The sequence below is a fragment of the Arvicanthis niloticus genome, chromosome 8 (assembly GCF_011762505.2).
Source record: "Arvicanthis niloticus isolate mArvNil1 chromosome 8, mArvNil1.pat.X, whole genome shotgun sequence".
NCBI lineage: Eukaryota > Metazoa > Chordata > Mammalia > Rodentia > Muridae > Arvicanthis > Arvicanthis niloticus.
The window spans coordinates 38,642,888-38,664,454 of NC_047665.1; the positions used below are offsets into that span (position 1 = coordinate 38,642,888).

A 21,567-nucleotide genomic window follows, 5' to 3' on the forward strand; every position below is an offset into this window, starting at 1 on the left:
ATCTGCAAGCTTTTTATGAGTTCAACATCATTTGACTGATGGTTGCATATGGGGCAGTGAAGAGGCTCAGGATGAAGAACAACACTGTCCACTAGCTTGAGCTCACACTGGGTGAGATGAAGAAAAAGGAAGTAGCCCTCAAGGCCAATGCTCAGGATTGTGTTGGTTTGAAAATGCCAAAATGATGTCATGCATTTAGCTTTTGTCTGAGAAGAGCATGGTCATATGAAGTTGAGTGATGAAGGATCTTCATGAAAGGCAGGAAACTATCAAGTTTATGCCTAGATTATGACTATCATAATTTCCATGGAATGAAAAAGAGAAAAAGTGAAAACAAAAACAAAACAAACAAACTAAAAACAAGAACAACACTGATCAGTATAATTCGATATATGTTCACATGGGAGAGAGTGTTTTTCTTATCAGATTAAGTAGAAAAAACTTTCTGTGTGTCTCTTAGAAAAGTTTTTCTAGTATAAAGTCAGAAGATGCAGTGGAATAACATTATCCAGGCAATAGTCTTCATTTCTCTTACTGGACCAGGAACTGTAGGAAATATCCTATTATTCATGAGACATATGTACACTTCTACCTTGGGTATTGCAAAAAAGCCTGTTGATATTATTATCGTCCACTTGGCATTTTCTCATATAATCATCATTTGTAGCACAGGGATCAGAGATATAGCCACAGTGTTTTATTTCAGAAACTTCCTAGGAGATATTGGATGTAAAGCTGTAGTTTATCTGGGAAGGATGGCACGGGGTTTTTCCATCTGTACCACCTGTCTCCTCAGTGTGATCCAGGCTGTCACCATCAGTCCCAGGACCACCCTTTGGACAAAGCTCAAACCACAGACATCATGGCAAGTTCTTCCCTTTCTTCTTCTTTTTTGGATTGTTAATGTTCTCATAAGCTCCAACTTACTCTGCTACATCAAAGCAGGCAGTGGCTTGAACATGTCTGTAGCTTCAATGTCCATTGGCTACTGCTATATGCTACTATCCAGACATATTAAGTGGCTTTTCCTCTCTCTCATGACTCTTCGTGATGTCATCTTTCAGAGTCTCATGGGCTGGAGCAGTGGGTCCATGGCTCTGCATCTGTATAAGCACCACAAGCATGTCCTCTACCTTTACAGCTCCAGGTTTGCAAAGAACTCCCCTCCAGAAATCAGAGCTACATGGAGTGTTCTTATTCTTATGACCTGCTTCCTTTTCTTCTACTGGGTAGATTTTATTCTCTCTTTCTACACAGGTTTCACAGTGACACAAAATTTTACTTTACTAAACGTTAAAATATTTTTGGAACTTGGTTATGCTAGTTTCAGCCCCTTTGTTCTGATCAGCAGAGATGTTCGTGTTCCTAATGTCTTGCCTGCTCATTGAGAAGTATAGAAATTATATTTTACAGCTATTTTCTATGTTAAAAATATGTACATTTTTTTACTGCTTTGTCATGATGAATTTTAGAGGTATGCATGTTTGTTGAGTGGGGGACATACTATTTGCTATGAAGAATAGGCTGACCTTGAAGTGCCTTGGGATGTCAAATGTGGGGAATACAGGCATTCCCCTCCAAACTGACATTTGTCATAATTTAATATCACAACATTAAATTAAACATTATAATAATACATTTCATGTTTTTCAGAAGTCTGGCACCATACATTCTAAAGTTTGGATTTCTAGGATGGTAGGCAGCAGATTCTTATCATTTTCCCATTCTACCATTCCTGCCATGTATTTTAGCTTATTATTAGTATTATTAGTACTGGGGACATTACTTTAGGTAAATGCTATTGTCAGAAATCAGTATTTCAGTTTTTATTCCATAACCCCAGAATGAGAGCAAGATAGGGTAGGTGGAGATGAAGAGGTGACTTATCAGAGCTGAGCTTGCAGGGGAGAGTGAAGACAATGGTGATACAAGTGAAGTCACAGGAGCAGGAAACTTGGGGTCAATAACTATATGACACAGCTGGGTTCCCATACTGCCTATAAACCTAGTTTTGATGCAGAGGGACAATTATAACTAGGTAAGGCCTTAAAGTGACACGGTAGACCCTGGGAAACAGCCTCTCTCACATGGTGTCATGGCAGGTCTGGAGACGATTCTCCTGGCCAGGCCTCACTTGCACACTGATGTGTAAACACCTCATTGTCAGAGTGTTAGCACTGGAGCTTCCAGCTCTGGCTCCTGGTCAGTAACTATGCTATGAACTGAACATCCCAGTGCTTGCTAGGCCTCCTTGCCCCTTGAATCCCAGATTCTATCTGCCCTTATGCTGTACAGGTATAACTTGTTGGCTCACAGACAAGGGAACCACAGTGAGAAGGAAGCACATGGGACCTGTTTGGTGAAACCAAGATGGCAAAGCCTTTCCAAGCAGCAGGACATTGGTGCTGCTAAACACTCCACAGCCCCCAGTACTGGAGGATTGAGAGGATCCAGAAACTGAATCGACCCTGCATTTTCAAAACGCTGCACTGCATCCCATGGAGACTCCCGACTTCTCTGAGCTCTGTGAGTGCCATTCCTGAAGGGATGCAGGGCTATGAAAGCCTGTTCACCAAAGCTGCCCATCAGCTCACCGCAGTTCCTCCCCAGGAGAAACAGCAAAACCAAAACAGATCTTGCAGGAAGTGGGGTTGAACTGCTCTCTCTGCAGCTGAGCTGTGCCTGGAGAGGACCCAAGGCTGCCTGAGCTCCTTTCCTGACCCAAGAGTGAAACTCTGCAGACTAAAGAAAGAGATGGGCTAGGCTGTGGGTCTTTAAAATATTGCTTTTTTTCTAAAATAAACTAGGTTTGTAATGTTTTATAATATAGATTAAAGACCAATATTGTGGTTAGTTTCTCTGTCAATGTGTCATAAATTTGAATTGTCTGAGTAAGGAGCTTCACCTCAAGACTTCTTTTCTCTTGATGGATGTGGGAAAACGTGCTCCAAGTATGGGTGGCCCTGTATGGTAAGATCCCAGGTTAAAAGTGTGTGTCAGAAGGAAGACCATCGCACCTCATGCTTGCTTGGCCTTCCCTCTTGTCTCTGAGTTGATTTATTCTGTTCCTGCTGCTGGGGCTGATTTCTTTGGTGAAAGCAGAACCAACAGTTCTCTAGGAAACTTCCAGAGCCACAGTGGGACTACTGAGGCACCTGCCTATGAACTAACAACCAGTTATGACTTCCAGTGAGTCAGCTATGGTGAGGCTTACAGGCTCAAGTACCAAGTAAAATACTTGGTCTTAGCATCTCCCATGTGCTTTAGTGCTTGTTACTACTTTAATGATGACTTAATAACTTCTAACAGTATATATGTACACGTATTTCATCTTATATTATTAAATATGTATAATATTTTCAATCATTGGTTCTGTTCCTCTAGAGAAACCTGTCTATAACTGCCACATTTTCCAGAGTGTTGTGAGTTAGATGCATGGCTGGGGAGGCGGGCTGTCTCTAAAACAACCTTGTGAGTGTTGATGAACCATGTTCCGCCATCTTCTTATGGAGTGGATGAGAATGAGAGGTCACTACTTCATCTGACATTTATGACTAAAGGTATTTTATTTTCTGTAATTTGTCACATATTATTGAAAATAAAAGTGGTATATAATTAACCTTAAATAGATATAATTTTGATACAACTCTGAAACCTCACAGATGAGCTAAATTAACATATCCATTTGTTATTTCATTTTCATTTCCTGGGTAAAGTGAAAGCCCCTGAAGTCTCAGTGAATTCCCAGCGCATACCACAGTGCACACCACAGTGCCATATGTGCGCTACATCCATGGAATTACTCTACCAGAGAGCAACCTTGTACCTGGGACCAACAGCTCACCTACTCCCCACCTCCCTGTCCAAGAGAAGCACACTTCTGTTCTCTATCTCTGTCTGCTCAGAAACTTAGAGGTGTGACTACAGTTTCTTTTAGGAAATCCTAGGAAATGTTTTTGAAAGCGTTATTTACCTAGAAAAAGTGTCTCTGAACCTTTCTACCTGCTCTGCATGTCACCTCAGTAGGGTTTAGGCTGTCACCCTCAGGCCCAGGAGCACGCCGTGGAGAAACCTTTAACTACAGACTACATAACAAATTTTTTGATCTCTAACTTTCTAATAAGCTACACATATGTCTATTTTATCACTGAAGTCAGTGGCATGATCAGATCTGGAGTTGCAATGCATTGTGGATATTGTACTGTGCTACAGTTACTGTTATATATAGAGTTCGTGACTTCAGGGAAAGGGCCACAGATGTAGTGCAGAGTATAATTTAATAAAGCTGCTACCAGAACAACAGTCTATGAGCCAACCTTAAGACTGCCATAGGAAAGCAGGCGAGGGAAGGATATTTAAATGTGAAAATGCAAGAAGATCTTGAGCTTCACCATAAACAAGGCAAGAGCTGCTCTGCTTTGCCAAGATTAGGTAGTCCAGGCAATAGTCCTTGTATGTCTGTATAAGCAGGATATAGAAGTCAAATGGCAGCTTGTCATGGTTACAGCTGTATATTTCTGTGTAGGGTTCACTGAGTCTGGGTACTGGGAACTTTTCTTCCAAGTATTGAAGTTAGAGAAAAAGTGTTAATAGGTACCATTGCAGATAACTACCATAAAATGGAGTTTCTTTAGTCACCACATGATTGAGTTCATTTTCTCTGACAATTAAAAAAATATAGAGTCAGGGAAAAGAACATCCAACACAGAGGAAAGAAACAGTGGATAGAATGAAGAAAGGCTTTTATTAGGGATGAGAACACACAAACAATGAAGACACACACACACAGTGAGGACACACACAGAGAAGGGCACTCTGCTAAGCAAAGGGGGACTTGGAAAGCTGAAGCTCAGTGTCTTCCTGAGAGCTGGCTGTTCTAAAGACCTTTGAGGGGTATTTCTCTCCTAATTTAAAGTTGGTCAGTTTGAAGAATTAAAGGGAGGTTGATGGGCCCACAACTGTGGTGTAAACAAGTCCTGATCTAGCCTCTAGTTTCTGAAACCAGTCCCAGGCAGGGGGCTCTCCTGGCAGGAGAAAAAACCTGCCAGGCCTTTAAGCCTTTGTCTCTGACTAGATGTTTACTTTCTGCATTATCTATCACTGTCCCTCATCTGTGCCTATCAGGGACCAAACTGACTCTCCTCAGTGCCATCCTCACAGATAGTAAGGTGAGGAGTTTCTCTTCTCTCTCTCCTCTCCTCTCTCCTCTCTCCTCTCTCCTCTCTCCTCTCTCCTCTCTCCTCTCTCTCTTTTTCAATCTTTCTCCTTCTCCTCAACCTTCTCTCACTTCTCCCTCACTCTCTCTTCTCTTTGTGTCATAATCTTTCAGAGTCTCATGGGTTTGTGCAGTGGGTCAATGGTACTGTTTACAGGTTCATATAAAGGTCAATGGTTCTTGTATAGACATCCCAGGTGTGTCCTCTACCTCCACAGATGTACATTAGTAAACAGTTCCAGTTCAGACATCAGAGCTTCTCAGTGTTTTCATTCTCTTTGCTGTGTTGTGTCCTTATCTTTTTATCAAGAAAGTTTCATTTTATGCTCTTACATGGGTTTTAACTTTTCACCATGACTACCCCATTTATTCAAGCTTTTCCATTTTGGTCAAACTGTGACGATTCCCATAGTCAAGTTTTAGAAATGAAGAAATTATTTTTCTACATTGTTGTGTCCCTTTTCTGTGGAACCCAATGACTGACCCTGTTTAACTCTAACAACACTCAAGTGCAACAAAAAAAAATTTCTTGGTGTCCTTCCCACCCATTTCCCTGAGAAAACCTAAGAAGAGACAGCACTGTCCCCTCTGTCTGGGCAAGATCTATCTTCAGAGACCCAGCATCCTACTGTCTGTGCCTGGTGTTAATAATGCTTCTAAATAAACTTCTTACCCTCACCTCAGTTGTCACCCTCGACCCCTAAATTTAAAATGTTTCATTGTCTTGATACATGCATCTATAATACTAAATGATGTTTCTAAACCTTTTCTTAGCCCCTTTGTCCTGATCAGTAGGGATGTCGGTGTTGCTAAAGGATGAGGGACACACTGATGAATGCATCAGTTATGCTTTATACTCATTCCTCCATGAATGAAAAGCACATATATGTGTCTGTATATATATCCCTTCCTTCGGGTCTGGGCCTGGGCACAAAACAAATCCCTGGCTGCAGCTCTGCCTCTAATCTCACAAAACCCAGAGGAAGTGGGCCTCCCAGGAGCTCTAACCTGGGCAGTACCTCAGGTAAGAAGACAGCAACACCTGCCCAAAACAGGGGGTAACTGGAACCCATTAGGACCCAGGAATTCACTCCTGGCCCAGAGCACTGGTTCCTTCCTTTCTGCACCTGAGCAGATCTTGGGTCCCAGCTCTAACCCCAGTAGTAACACCCACCCCACACAGTTCTGATACAACCAAGATAATAAGAAAGACAGGCTCCAGTCAGAGACAGGGCAGGCAGCACTAAGGAGATCCAGATGGCAAAAGGTAAGCACAAGAATATAAGCATCAACAACCCAGGGTACTTGGCATCATTAGAAATCCCACACTAGGGAAAGATTCAGATTTAAAGTCACTTATAATGATGATGATAGAGGGCTTTAAGAAGGACATAAAAACACTTTCAAAGAATTTGAGGAGAATACAGGTAAACAGGTAGGAGCCCTTAAAGAGAAAACACAAAAATCCCTTAAAGAATTACAAGAGAACACAACCAAACAGTTGAAGGAATTGAACAAAACCATCCAGGACAGAAAAATGGAAGTAGAAACAATAAATAAATCTCAAAGAGAGACTACCCTGGAGATAGAAAACCTAGGAAAGAAATCAGGAGTCATAGACACAAGCATCACCAACAGAATACAAGAGATAGAAGAGAGAATCTCAGATGCAGAAGATACCATAGAAAATATTGACACAACTGTCAAAGAAATACAAAATGCAAAAAATTCTTAACATAAAACATTCAGGAAATCTAGGACATAATGAGAAGACCAAAGTTAAGGATAATAGGTATAGATAGATGAGAATGAAGATTTCCAACTTAAATGGCCAATAAATGTCTTCAACAAAATTATAGAAGAAAACTTCCCTAATCTAAAGAACAAGATGTTCATAAACATACAAGAAGTCTACAAAACGCAAAATAGACTAGACCAGAAAAGAAATACTTCCTGACACATAATAATCAAAACACCAAATGCATAAAACAAAGAAAAATATTAAATGCAGTAAGGGAAAAAAACCTAAGTAACATATAAGGGCAGACCTATCAGAATTACACCAGACTTCTCACCAGATACTATAAAAGTTAGAAGATGCTGGACAGATGTCATACAGACCCTAACACAAATGCCAGCCCAGGCTACTATACCCAGCAAAACTCTCAATTATCCTAGATGGAGAAACCAAGATATTCCATGACAAAAACAAATTACATAATATCTTTCCACAAACCCAGCACTACAAAGGATAATAGTGGGCAAGCTCCAGTACAAGGAGGGAAATTATACCCTAGAAAAAGCAAGAAAGGAATCCTCTTTAAACAAATCCAAAAGAAGATAGCCACACAAAGATAACTTCACCTCTAATAAAAAAAATAACAGGAAGCAACAATCACTGTTCCTTAATATCTTTTAACATCAATGGACTCAATTCCCCAATTAAAAGACATAGGCTAATGGACTGGATACATAAACGGGACCCAGCATTTTGCTGCATACAGGAAACCCACCTCAGTGACAAAGACAGACTCCACCTTAGAGTAAAAGCCTGGAAAATCAATTTTTCAAGCAAATGGTCCTGAGAAATAAGCTGGAGTAGCCATTCTAAAATCTCCAGCCCAATAACACAAAGGGAGGAATTCATGGCTCCACCTGTATAGGTAGTTGAGGGTGGACTTGTCAGGCATCAGTGGAAGTGGAAGGCCTTGGTGCCTGAAAGTTTGGATTCCCTAGTGTTGGGGATTTCAAAAGCAGGGAGGCGGGAATGGGAGGATGGTGGTAGCACACCCTCATATTACTAGGAGGAGGGGGATGGAATAAGGGGTTTTGGGGGATAATGGGAGAGGGGATAACATTGAAAGGTAAATAAATAAAATATCCAATTAAAAAAACAGATAATGGGTCTGCCAATTGTAGTTGAGCAGTTGAGACTTTTTGTCAACAATTTATTATGGGGATTTTGTATAATCCTCAAGGACAAGGTATTGTGGAAAAGGCCCATGGAAGTTTAAAAAGATTGGTGAGACATACCGTTGCTGAGACAAATAATGATGCTGACCTGTGAGCTTGCTGAGTGCCCTGACAAGGGTGACTGGGGAGCTGCATTGGACATACGTTCCTGACCCACCTTTGCTTGACTATATCCCAGATGGGACAAGCTTCCTTGCCGCAAGTTTTTAGACCTTGTTGGATAGAGAATCGAAAGGAGAAACTGTCTCTTGTATTCTTCTTAAAGGGTGACCAGCTATTAGGACTCAATCATGTACTGGTCTAGAAATCAATCCAATATGGGAAATAACAGTCTACTTTTGGAAGACTGGATCTGGACTTTGTCAGGAACATATTTGGAAGTTAGCTGTAGCTTGCTATGATGTTAGGATAGCAAGAGATAATGTTAAGACAGAATCTGGATTTCAAACAAGGGTTAGTGCATGTTTTAAGGCTCTTTTAATTGTCAAGCTAAAATTCGTTTTGTTTCTTCTACAGCATTTATTGTAAGTTGCATTGCCTGTATAATTTCCAATTGTGTTAGTGTGTTGAAACTTCGAAAGTCTATTATGGGGGGGGGGGGTCTATCAACCAGATTTTGTCTCACTGCCCTGGGTATTAGAAAACCTTGACTTGCTGAAAAAAGCTTGAAAGTGCTGGAAGAAGTGAATTAGGCTTTAAGCAGAAGCAAGATGGTAGCAGGCTTGATTATTGCTTGTGTAACAGCTTTAATTCCATTAATTGCTAGCACCACTGCTTCTCCAATAGCACTGACACAAGGAGTTAAGACGACTATTTTTGTTAATTGTCTAGCAAAAAATGTTACTAATGTATTTAGTATACAAAAGGATTTATATAGATATCTGGAACAATGAATGATGCTCTATAACCCATTCAAATTATCTGAAGGAGGTTCAGGGTTCAAGAGTTAGGAGCCATACCAAGTGTCATGACAAATCTTATTGGAGTAGTGCTATTTTTGAAATTCACAGTGATTGTCATTATAATTAGAAAAAAGTTTAAAGACACCTGTAGGATATTTTGCATAATCCTCTCTGGGTGTGTTAACTTTGCATAGTGAGATTATGAATTTAAAGAATGCTGCTCTGTCGACCTTTGATGCAGCAGATAATCCTGATAAAATTATCCCTGGCCTGAGCTCAGTATTTCCATTTTGTGCAAACCTCAGGAATGGCATACATAGCTTGATTCGGCTAGCCCTTCTGGTCCTGGGAATACTTTTATTCCTGGCCATCATGTTAAAGCTTATCTTTAACAACGTCAACATGTTGGCAGCCAAAGTACATGGCTTAAACCTAAAAGTGCACCCCTCCACCAGACAAAGTTATTAAAATAACAGGCTGGCAAGCCAAGGATGGGTAAGTTTCTGCAAAGTGCTGTACCAACCTAAGACAGAAGTGCATTGCTTTGGATAATGCATATTCCATGATGGGTAAGGAAGGCATTCTTGTCAAAATGACCTTAGAGAGCTCAGTTTTGTTAACAAAATAAAAAAGGGGAAGACGCGGAGAGCCTTTGGGGCTGCTTGGCAAGAAGCTGACATGGGCCAATAACAAGGAAATGTGCTGCTTGACAGGAATATGACACTGGCCAAGGACAAGGAAGTAGGCTTCAAGCAGGAATTTGATATTAGACTAGAACAAAGAAGTAATTTAAATCATAGGCTACAACAAAGAATTAATCTTGGGCAGGAATCTAAATATTAGGCCAGAATTTCAGACAGGATTCTAAATTTTAGGCTAAAACAAGGAAGTAGGCTTCAGACATGAAAATGACCTTGGGCTAGAACAGGGAAGTAGGCCCAGATACTTTGGTCATTCTGATAAGCCTTTAGAAACAGTGATCATGGGAGTGTTCAGGCAACTGGGTTTAATGCCTTGCTTTTTCTTTGCTTATTTGTGTTTATTGTATTGCTTGTTCCTTGACTATATGCATCTACTGTATTGCTAGACATTCAACCTAGAACTGACCTTATTACATGCATGTAATAAAAATGATATAAAAGTATATAAGAAGAGGGGGTATAGGATAGGGGGTTCTAGGAAGGGAAATGGAAAAAGGATGACATCTGTACTGAATAAAGTATCAAATATGTGTGTATATGTATATGTATATGCATATGTATACATGAAAAGATGAAAAGTACATTCATATGTTTATGTATATGTATGTTTATGTATATATGCATATGTTTATGTATATATATGAATGTATGTTATACATATGTTTATGTATATATGCTAAGGCATATATAGCTAGCTGCTGTTCCTATTTTTCTAATAAAATTATTAATTAATCAAGGCCTTTTAAAGTAAATTTGCATTGCTTTCACAGTAATCTGTCCTAGGCAACCTATGGATGGTCAAGGCATCTAGAAAGCAGAATGGCAGATTCTTAACCACTCTCTCGCCACTGTACCATCATGTGACTTTGGATCTCTTTCTTATTTGGAAAAAAAATTGGGATGACTCCATTATCAGGAACTAGACATAAATGAATAAATAAATAACATAAAGAAATAATAAACAATAACTAATGATCATCCACATTCATATCCCCTCAATGTACTTTCATGGTTATCAGGACAAGGAAGTTCCCAGCACCTCCTATTTGCCATGGGATCGCCCAGGAGCCATGAGCATGAGACCAACAGGAAAAGATGCAGTGTCAGGATGCAACTGTCCTGGAGTGAGAACAGATATCCTAAAGAGAGACATTGTCCTCTCCTTTTCACAATCAGAATATTGAATCAATAAATGTAATGATTAACATTTGCCCAGGAGTCAGTTCAATCCCTGGGGAAGAGAAAGACTGAAGCCCTGGCACTGTCAGAGGAGGAACTTGCCTTCCCAGACAGGTATCACACATTTTTGAAAACACACACACACCTTTTCTTGATTTTTTTCTCTATTACAACATTGTAACTAAAAGGCTCTAGCAGGCCTGAGCATTGCAGACACAGGCCCCAGTATGGCAAACATGGCACCTGTAGGGGTTGCCTTTTCCACTCCTCTCTCCCTTGCCAAACCAGTAGATTGCATTCCTAAAGCTAGCTTCCAAGGTTTATTCCCTTATCTGTTCCCTATGTTATGCCTGACTCATTCCTGAGGTCAAACTTTCAACACACCAAGGTCCAGCCATCAAAATGCATTATTTTGACTAACCTGATTAAAATGTCCAATAAAAACTCATCAATAGGTCCCAGCTCATTCCAATACAGACCTCTTCTTTATCTGTATTAAAATTAATACTTGCAAACTCCTTGCTGCTGTTTCTGCCTAATTTAGATTCATCCACCTTGTCTCTTTTTCTTGCTTATTAAAAAACTTCTTTGTGCTTTGTTTGTGCTTAAAAATTAGTATTTGGTGTATGTAATTTGAAGTACAAAGAGGGGCAACCTGCCCATGGTTCTTTTAGTAACATTGTTAGAGTAAAGTGGGAAGAATGGAGATTCTTTTACTTCCTGGTTTCGCCAAACCACCAATTAATCCATTTGCTTAATCATTTTGTTTCCTAGTTTCCTAAAGAAAGCAGTGGCCTTATGAAATTTTTTACAATTTCTATTTTTTATGTGTGCGCATCTTGTGAGTTCTTCTTGCCCGAGCATGTACACACACATACACACACACACACACACACACACACACACACACGTACATTCAAACACAGAGCACAGCAAAATGGCTCATCCTTCTTCCCAGTTCCTCCTGGGAGAGCCTGTCCTGGCTTCTGAGGTTGGCATTACTTGCAGGCTGCCACCCCACCAGGCATTTAAGTGGGTGGCACTCACACTTGGAATCAAAGCACTTTAACCACTGAGCCATCTCCCTGGCCTGTGTCTACTCACATCAAATGCCAGTCTGTTACAAGGGTATATCCTTTATAAGAGGTCAGCTCTGAGACAAAATGGAGGTCCCCAATGATCCCCAGAATGTCCTCTGTCTGAGAGTGGCCAGTTTTCTCTTCAGATCTCCCAGATGGAATTTTCATAAAGAGCTCTTTTTCTAATATTTTACCTTTGATTGAACATACTAGTCCGAGTACTACAATTAATTGATTTTTTTGTTTATATTTTATAGACAAAGAAGAAACTTAGAAGTTTTCTAAAAAAAAAAATAGCATAGACATCAGACACCCAGTCAGTTGCAATTTGGCACTTAATCCCAGCACTTAGGAGGTAAAGCAGGAAGATCACCAAATTAAGGGCAGCCTGATCTACAAAGAGTCTCAGGACAGGAAGTATTACCCAGAGAAACACTGACTCAAAAAATGACATCACAAAGAAGTAGTCTTTGATGGACCAGAAAAATTATTTCTAAAATTTCTATCTGTCCTGACATATAATGTAAAACTATTTCTCTCTGCACCTGGATTTCCTTATTCAACAGATGGTGTAGAGATCCTTGTTTTCTCAAAAGCTCTCATTTCAGTTACAGAAAAGGCATTTTCAGATTCTTTCATGTGTCAGCTGGACATACACATATGGAGACACCATCACTCAGGGCACTGAGGGAGAACAGTTATTTATCTCTCAAGGAAACCCAGTGGTGCTTCTCTTCATAAAAAAAAATAATGATGTCATCACTTCTTATCTCGTCACACACATTTATTTACATCATTTTGCATCCAGGTTAGGAAGTTGCCTCCTAGGCTCTAGATTGAAAGTATCTGGAATGACCACACATGATGGGCACACATGTATTTCAGAAATGTCCTCAAATCATTTTATAATAAGTAAGCATTGCTTGTGGAATAAGGCCAAGGTTGAAAAGGCATTGATAATTCAAATGCCATATGAAATTGTGCAGGGACGAAATAATTAAAAGAACTTTACTGCTGATGTTCACAGGTAGACAAGGCACACAACACCTATGTTTAGAACTTTCTCAGGAAGCAGAATCACAGGGTGCTGAGCATCATTTAGTCTATTTCTCTCTAACAAGGGCTATAAAAAAAAGAAGCAAGTGACTTGGTGTGTATATGACAGAAGTTGATCTCTCCTACCAGGGACACAGGCTGGCAGTTTGGGAAGGTGAAAATAAGTCAGAGAATTGGGAAAACTCAGTAAATGGAAGCTTAGCTAGTTGTTCATTTTCTCACCTCACATCCTTCCTTTCAAAATAATTAAACCCAATTAAGCTGGAAATAACTTCTGAGCAAAACAGATGTTGTAACTGTGGGAGAGAGGGAAGCTGTACTTCAGGGACTGAGGGTCTGCAGTGACCTTGCTTCCCCATGACACTGTGACAATATGAAACCTGAAGTCTGGAGTATCTGGTGGCAGCCAAGAGTCCCACAGATCCAGACACTACAAATATGACCTGGCAAGTGTCATATTTCCATAGCTGCCCCAGAGCTTGGACACACTACAGAGGTCCAGGTGAGTACATGGAGGTAAGATCTTAGATGCCCTGAGCTATGTCATGGAGAGATTCATTAAAGCTGAAGTCTCTCTCTGACTAAGCAAGGAGTAGTTGAGAGGATCTGTGAGCCTTGGGTCTTCCACATTCCTTCTGACCCTGACAGGTCTGGTTCCTGGATTTAGAAAGATCAAAAGAGAAAAATTCCTGAGATACAGAAATGGGACAGAAATGCTGAGACATTGCTACCCATCCTCAGGCTGGAGTTATGACAGAACTCTAGGTAGATATTCATATGTCGATCAAATCCTGGAGACAATCATAATACACTCTTTTAAGATCTGTACTAGAGAGATTGTGACAAGATCACTATTCAAGTGTAGCCTCATTAAAACAGGAAAACTCTGTCTCAAAAATAATGAAGAAGAAAAGAAAACCAGTTTCTATTAGCCTCCATATTTGCTAGTGTTGTGACTTCAACAGTGTTGCTGGTGTTTGTAGGTTGTACTTTTCAATTTTGATGAATATCCATTTTTGAAATACAGGCATGTTTTCTTTTACAATAACATAACTCCTAAATTCATGTTTTTTCTTTTATACCTATCCTTAAAGTCTCTCAATTATATCACATAATATTATATACATTTATCTTAACTATAGTCTGCCTGGTGGATATAGAAAAGTATACACCACTAAGTGTACTAGTTACTATCACCATCTTGAGAATCCCTGCTATAAGGATCCAGGCTGTGAACTAGTACATCCTGAAACAGCTCATCTTAACTTCATCCCAGTGCTAAGCCATGAACAGAAATACTCTCTTTTTTGTTTTGTTTACTTACTTGCTTGCTTGCTTGTTTTTAGAAAAACAGAATGAAAGGATATAGCCTGCCTAAGGCTTTTGGGGAGTCACACCATTTGTGGTACCATCCATTTATCTAAACATAAGTTTATCCTGTCTTTTAAATTAATTTTTATAGTATTTCCCAAGATAAAGTGGAAGACGAGAGTCTCCTCTTCTGTCTCTGACAGTCCATTTCTGTAGAAAGGAATTATGTATTGCAATATAATAATCTGATCTCAAATACAATTTAAAGTTTGGAAAGTGTACTAGAAAATGGGTAACTCCCAGGTAAGGAAGCACTAAATGAGCAGGAGAATGTTACTATTTTCTGTGGGCGCTAGGGTGAATTATTACAGGGATTTTTGACAGATTCTACTCTCTTACTATTCACTAAATACCAAATAGTTAATAAATGCTGATGTACTTGGTATTGATGTCTGAAACATATCTCATTATGTGCAGATATTTAGGCTAGCACTGGGATTTCTAGGATGCATAGATACAAATGATAATTACTTCTTTGGCAGAGGAGCTATTAAAAGGCAATTTAAAGTCAGGAGGCCACCTAGACCCAAATATAGCATCAAGGTTAGGTTCATGAGAGTCACACTTTAGACCACCAAGACAGACATAAAAGCAATCCTGTGAATTGAACAGGAAGTAGATCAGAGAACAGAGGCATTCCAAGTACTCAGAATATAAGCAAACCCATAGAGACCCTGAAATATCCAGATGTCTCTTATTTTAGAAGAGGTGTCCAAAGGTTACCATAAATCCCAAGTAATGATGAAAGGATTAAAAAATTTCAAAACCTCCTAGCAGACTGAACAGAACCAAGAGTGCAGGTCAGCTTGGTTGTGAGCTCTATGTTTCAGGAACTTGACTGACCACAACATAGATGGCTGATTACGTACAGGCTCTCAGAGAATAGTCCATACAAAATGTTCCCCATGAATGGGCTGGTACTTTCCACAGGTGCTCTCCAATAGCCCTCCTTTACTCCCCCTGGGTTGTGGTTTCCCCCCTGAGTTGTGTTTTTTGACTTTAAATTCTCTCTGTCTCCAAAGCCCAGGGTCAGACCCCACTGTCCCTGTGTGGGTCATGGGTCTTGACCTCAATATACTGATTGAAATATATCTCTTGCTGATTGCATCAAGTTCAGTGTCTTGTGAGTTAATGGGTGGCCATGAATTCCTGAGGCTTGGGTGAGATCTTCCCTTCTGGGGGCCTTAAAATGACAATGGAATTCCTGAACATGAAAAATACATCTTGCAGAGGTATAAGTCCTGGAATCAGCATGGACTGATGTAGAACAAAGCAGCCTGCCTGACAAACAGGTTGGAAAAGAAACAGGAGAAGCAGGCTATAAAGCAAACTGACATAAGTGCTGTTCACAAGGCTCCACAGAGGCAAATGCCACCATAACCTCTTAGTTGGGAGAGTCCCTGCTCACAACTGTATACCCCAACCTACTGTGATACATGTAGCCATACTGAGAATCCGTAACTCATAAATTACACTCATCAAATGGCAGCAGCTAACACCTCATGAATCTCCTCCTATTCCCCTTATCAGCAACAGTTGGTCTATAGCTGCTCCATGCTTCCTTAAGTGCTCTGAGGTCAGTACTTGGGGTCACAGATGCCCCCAAACCACCATCCTAGGAAGCACCACAGTGTTCTTCTAAACACCCTACCAGGTTGCTACCTGGTGGTTACATAAAATTTTCAACATCTTTTGATGATTCAGGGTTAACAATATAGCTTTATTTGGAAAGGTTAAGCTATTTGACTTGACATTGAGGCCTGACTTTAAAAGGGCCAGTGACTGAGATGTAAAGCAAATAAGTAAAATAATAGTAATAATAGTAATAATAATAATAATAATAATAATAATAATAATAATAATAATAATAATAATAATAAATATGCAAAAATAACTAGTGAGCATTTATATGGAGTGAAATCATAGAATAGTCAGTATATAAACTTTTACAATATTAGATGTAGAAATTGGGGCTTGCGAGGCGGCCTAATGGTTAAGAGCACTGGCTGCTCTTCCAGAGGTCCTCAGTTCATGTCCCATCACTGAAATGGTAGCTCAGAACCATCTATAATGGGATCAGATACCCTCTTCTGTCATGCAAACATATGCAGAAAAACAGAGCACTCATATACATAAATAAATCTAAAAAAAGACGTAGAAATTGAAGTTTTGAAGCAAATGCAAATCTAGAAATTATATTCTAATGAAGACGCAAGTTGGAAAGAAATGTCCAACCAAAGAGGAGGTACTGTGAAATGTATTACTAACTCTGACAGGTGTTACAGGTGTTGAGCAGCAGGGTTTCCAAGTGTCTGTGTGTGATGTGAAGAAGGCAGACAGGTTCTGCATGAGCCTCAGGCTTTGAGAATTGGGTGGGGAAATATGAAGGAATACAGGAAGAAATTTTGGTTGGGGAAGCTTGGTGTTCAATTCAACTATGCTGACTGTTAACAAGGACAATTTATACACACACAAACACACATTTTTACAAGTCATTTTGCTAGTGTAGAGCTAAAATATAAAAATCTTTAAAACTTTATATTTGAATAGTCATTATAAAACTCACCTGGGAGAGCACACACAATATCCCAGAGTCCACAGGGAAAGGAGGAGTTTCAGGACCTCACCTGCCACATTACATGTGTCCATGGCTGCTTCATGAATTCCAGAAAATGCTATTATGCAAAATGTGTTTTTCAGATCCATGTCTGGCATTACTAATACTTTCTTGAAAATGTGTTTGCATCTTTGAAACAAGTTTTTCTACCTAAGAAGTAAAAATGGTTTTGCAGTTTGTTAAGGAAACAATTTTTCTCTTCATGACTGTGCTTGGCATTCTGGGGAACATATCTGTTTCTGTGAATTATATGTTTAGTTGGTGGGGAGGCCCTGAGAAGAAACCCATACACCTTATTCTCATCCACTTGGCTTTTACAAACATCATAATCCTTCTTACAAAAGGATTGCAAAAGACAATAGCAGCTTTTGGTTTGAGAAACTTCCTGGATGACACAGGCTGTAAGATCATTGTTTACCTGCAGAGGGTGGCCCGGGGCCTCTCCATCTGCACCAGCAGTCTCCTCACTGTGGTCCAGGCCATCATCATCAGTCCCAGATCATCTGGGTGGAGGAGGCTCAGACCAAAGTCTGCATGGCACATCCTTCCATTCTTCTCATTCTTTTGGATACTCAATGCTTTAATAAGTATGAACCTAATCCATTCCATCAAAAGTACAGGAGTGAATATGTCACAGCTTAAGAATAGCAACCACTATTGTTATTTTACACTAGAAAGTCAGCAAATAAAATGGATTGCTCTCCCTCTCATGGTCCTGAGAGATGCAGTGTTTCAGGGTGCCATGGGAGGGGCCAGTGGCTACATGGCATTTCTTCTCCACAAGCATCACCAGCATGTCCTCTACCTTCAGAACTCCAAGCTTCTCTACAGAACTCCCCCTGAGCTTAGAGCTGCTCAAAGTGTCCTCCTTCTGATGCTCTGTTTTGTTTTCTTCTACTGGACAGATTGTGCTTTTTCTTTGTTTTTAAGTCTGTCATTAGGAGACAGTTTCATGATGATAAATACTCAAGAGTTTCTGACCATTGCTTATGCAGTCTTCAGCCCCCTTGTGCTGATTCACAGGGATGGGCTTATACCTGAATGTTGGCATGCTAAATGATGAGAAACTAAGAAAATATGTCTCCCTTATTTGTTTAATAAGCGTGAAAGAACTTTCAGTTCTGCAATACTGTGGGTAAGAGAAAATCTCACAAGCAGTTTAAGTGTATGGTTATTCTCAAACAATCTCCCTGGTGACTCAAGCCTTGCATTGAGTGTAATCTTAGCAAATTATAATGCTAAGGAAATTTCGTTCTATATATTGATACCTTTTTAAGGGGCTTTGTATTTTTAACTTTTGTATATTTGTGTTCATTTGTTGTGTATAGATAGTTGTATTTGGACATTTATGTCTGTGTAGCACATTCATGGCTGGAGCCTGCAGCTGCTGGAAAAGATCATCAAATACCCTTTACTGACTGGCATTAAACAGATGGTCTGAAAACAATATGATTGTTAGAAATTGAGCTTCTGCCCTCTGAATCAACAGCCATCGCTCTTAACTGATGAACTATCTTTCCAGCACCAAGAAAGTAGCTTTAATTAGGATTTTTAAATCTGGTTTTATTACTACTATGACTGGAAGCATGCAGGTGAATTTGGTAGATCTTATCAAAATTCTTAGTGATTAAATCATGTTTGTCCAATCCTGATTTTGTACCTGACAAGAAGCATTATATTAGAAATGGTTCTCTTCATTTTTTTCCCCATTACTCGGGCATTGCTCTTCTGTTTATTAAAGTTACACTTTATGGCTGAGCAGGACTGTTTACCTCTGTATTCCAGTGCTTGGCAGGACTACAACTTTGAAGCCAGTCGGTTCCTACTTGTGAGACTTTGTGTCTTGTGTTTCTTTGAAGGAAAAAGCATAAAATGGATATATGTACTTGCACATGAATGAAACTTCCCTAATTTACTGAAACAGATGGATTTCAAGGTGTAAGAATCACAGAGAATAAGAAAACAAATACTCCATGTCATTAAGTATACATTTAGTATTTTCTAAATGTTCAGATCATAGAAAAGTTATTGAAATCTTCATGACAGAAAGACAAAGTTACTTACAAAGACATGTCTAACCAAATAATAACTGACTTCTCTATGGAGACTTCGATCAGAAAGATTCAGATCAGTGCTATGCAGGTTTTGAAAGAACACGGATGTCAACCCAGACAACGATACAAAACAAAACTATCAATTATAATTGAAGGAGAAAGGAATGCTTCCCATAGTAAAAATAGATTCAATTAATTTATTAGCACTAAGCCAGCAGAGGATCTGGAAGGAAAACTTAAGACTGATGGGAAGGTTAAACACACTCAAGATTTAATTAAAAAAGATCTAATAAACCACTGCAAATCACCTAATTGCACATTGTTCATTTCAACTCCCCCTCCATTTCCACACTGACTTGCCTATAGGACAGTCCCATAGATGCATTTTCTCAGTTGAGGCTCCTCTTCCCACATGAGTCCAGCTGTGTCAACCCAACTGGAAACTAAACAGCACACTGGCATTCCCTGACCAATTTGCAGACAGCTGTTACATGAAATTAATACACATTGTTCAATAATAACAATGAATATATACAGCCCTAATAAAGAGACAGACTAACACATTGGATTAGAAAACAGCGTCCATCTTTGTATAGCCTCACGAAGCATACCTTGCCATCTGCTAAATGTCACCTTAGGATAGAAGGATGGAAACATGTGTTAGAAGAAAATGGAACCAAGAAGCAAGCAGTCATAGGTGTTCTAATATCTGACAATATAGGCTTCAAAACCAAAATTACTCAGAAGAGCTGATTTGAAAGGCACTACATACTCATTAAATGGAATATTGACCAAGAGGATAGTTTAGTTGCCAACATTCATGTGCTAAACGTGGGGTACCCAAGCTTGTAAAAGAAACTTAAAATCACATATTGATCTTCACAGAGTGACAGTACCACTCTCTCTGTGTCATTCAGATAAATCCAAATAGAAAAGCACTGGAGGCAAATAAAGCCATAAACCTAATGAACTTAAGGTGGTTATAAACCATTCCACCCAAACACTAAAGACTTTCTTCTCAGAAGCACAGGGAGCTTTCTCCAAAATTGAATACACAAAACGAAAAGCAACTCTCAGCAGATTCATAGGTGAGTTGAAATGACCCTGGGCATCCTATCTGCACACCATAGACTAAGGCAGATAGCAATAACAACAGCAGACACAGCAGTAAGTATACAAACACATAAACACTGGACAACTCACTACGGAATGGAAAGTAGGTTAAGACAGAACCAAGAATGTGAAAAGAAATATTTTAGAATTGAATGAAAATAAAAATATAACATACCAAAACCAATGGAATCGAATGAGGGTGATTGGTTTTTTGGATCAGGGTGTGTTTTGTTTTTATTGAAAATAGATTCTTCTCTCATACAATACATACAACTGCACAATATTTCCTCCCTCCACTACTCCTAGCTACCCCCCTAAAAAACCCCCTTTTCCCCAGACCTACTTCACTCCATTTCCACACTGACCTGTCTATTGGACAATTCCATAGATGCATTTCTCAGTTGAGGCTCCTCTTCCCAGATGAGTCCAGCTGTGTCAACCTGACAAGAAACTAAACAGCACACTGGCATTCCCTGACCAATTTGCAGACAGCTGTTCCATGAAAGAGGAAGAGTCTCTTCTTGAGACAGCAAATGTTTCCTGCTTGTCTCTCCCCAAGAAGAAGGCCTTGTGAGTGTTCTAAGTTTGGGGAGTTTCCCTGGACTTGTGAGTTTCCTTGATCTGTCTAGGAGGGAATTGTTCAACTTGAAGGAAACAGCTATGCATCAATGCCCCATGATGCAATCTGTTGGTGTGAGGTACTTTCATAGAAGTTTGTACAGGACTGGTGGCCAGACTATAAGATGGAGTATCAAACCCACACAGCATCCTATGAAGAAGAACTTTATCCCTTTTACTTTCTGGGACCATCATTAATGGTCTTTAATTCACCTGAAATTGTACACAAGGTACAATTATAAGGTTCCCTAGCACTTTGGATACAGTACCATTAATGACCAGAGGAGACCCCCTCTCCCGTAAGCTGAACCAAGATGAAACATGGTCTTTTGACATCCTTCTTTCTCATTTTTCCCCTATGCATGCACACTGTTTCTGGGGAGCCTGTGAGCCACACTATAGAGGCATGCTTTGCAGATTCAGTGAATTGAGATAACATACTCTATGTAAACCAGCAGCAAGTATTTAAGAATTCTTTTATAGACCCACCTTCAACCCCACCCCACTCCTCACCCCCATCCTAGGTCCCATGCCCTGGGGCTAAAAGGAAGACATTTAAGTGACACTATGATGCACAAATATGTGATGGATAAATGGGAAAGGCAGAATACATGGTGGGGAGATGGGAGAGAAAGAGAAGCAGAACAGAGCAGTTTGTGCACTGTGGAGAAAGGAGGAACTGGCGATGT

The 21,567-nt window shown here is 39.8% G+C and overlaps 2 protein-coding genes across 2 annotated transcripts; both read left to right on the forward strand.

Annotated features, from left to right (window-relative positions):
* Window positions 1-467: 467 nt before the first annotated feature.
* LOC117714248 (putative vomeronasal receptor-like protein 4) lies at window positions 468-1,388 on the forward strand. The gene has a single exon (XM_034510943.1). The coding sequence runs from the start codon at window positions 489-491 to the stop codon at window positions 1,386-1,388; it is 900 nt and encodes a 299-aa protein (XP_034366834.1). The 5' UTR covers window positions 468-488.
* Window positions 1,389-17,241: 15,853 nt separating this feature from the next.
* Window positions 17,242-18,153, forward strand: LOC117714039 (vomeronasal type-1 receptor 4-like). Its single transcript, XM_034510645.2, has one exon. It carries the CDS (start codon window positions 17,257-17,259, stop codon window positions 18,151-18,153), a length of 897 nt encoding a protein of 298 aa, XP_034366536.1. The 5' UTR covers window positions 17,242-17,256.
* The last annotated feature ends 3,414 nt before the right edge of the window (window positions 18,154-21,567 follow it).

Excerpts from the sequence above, each read along its gene's own strand:
- LOC117714248 (XM_034510943.1), top strand. The coding sequence starts at position 489 with ATGCAGTGGAATAACATTATCCAGGCAATAGTCTTCATTTCTCTTACT.
- LOC117714039 (XM_034510645.2), top strand. The coding sequence starts at position 17,257 with ATGGTTTTGCAGTTTGTTAAGGAAACAATTTTTCTCTTCATGACTGTG.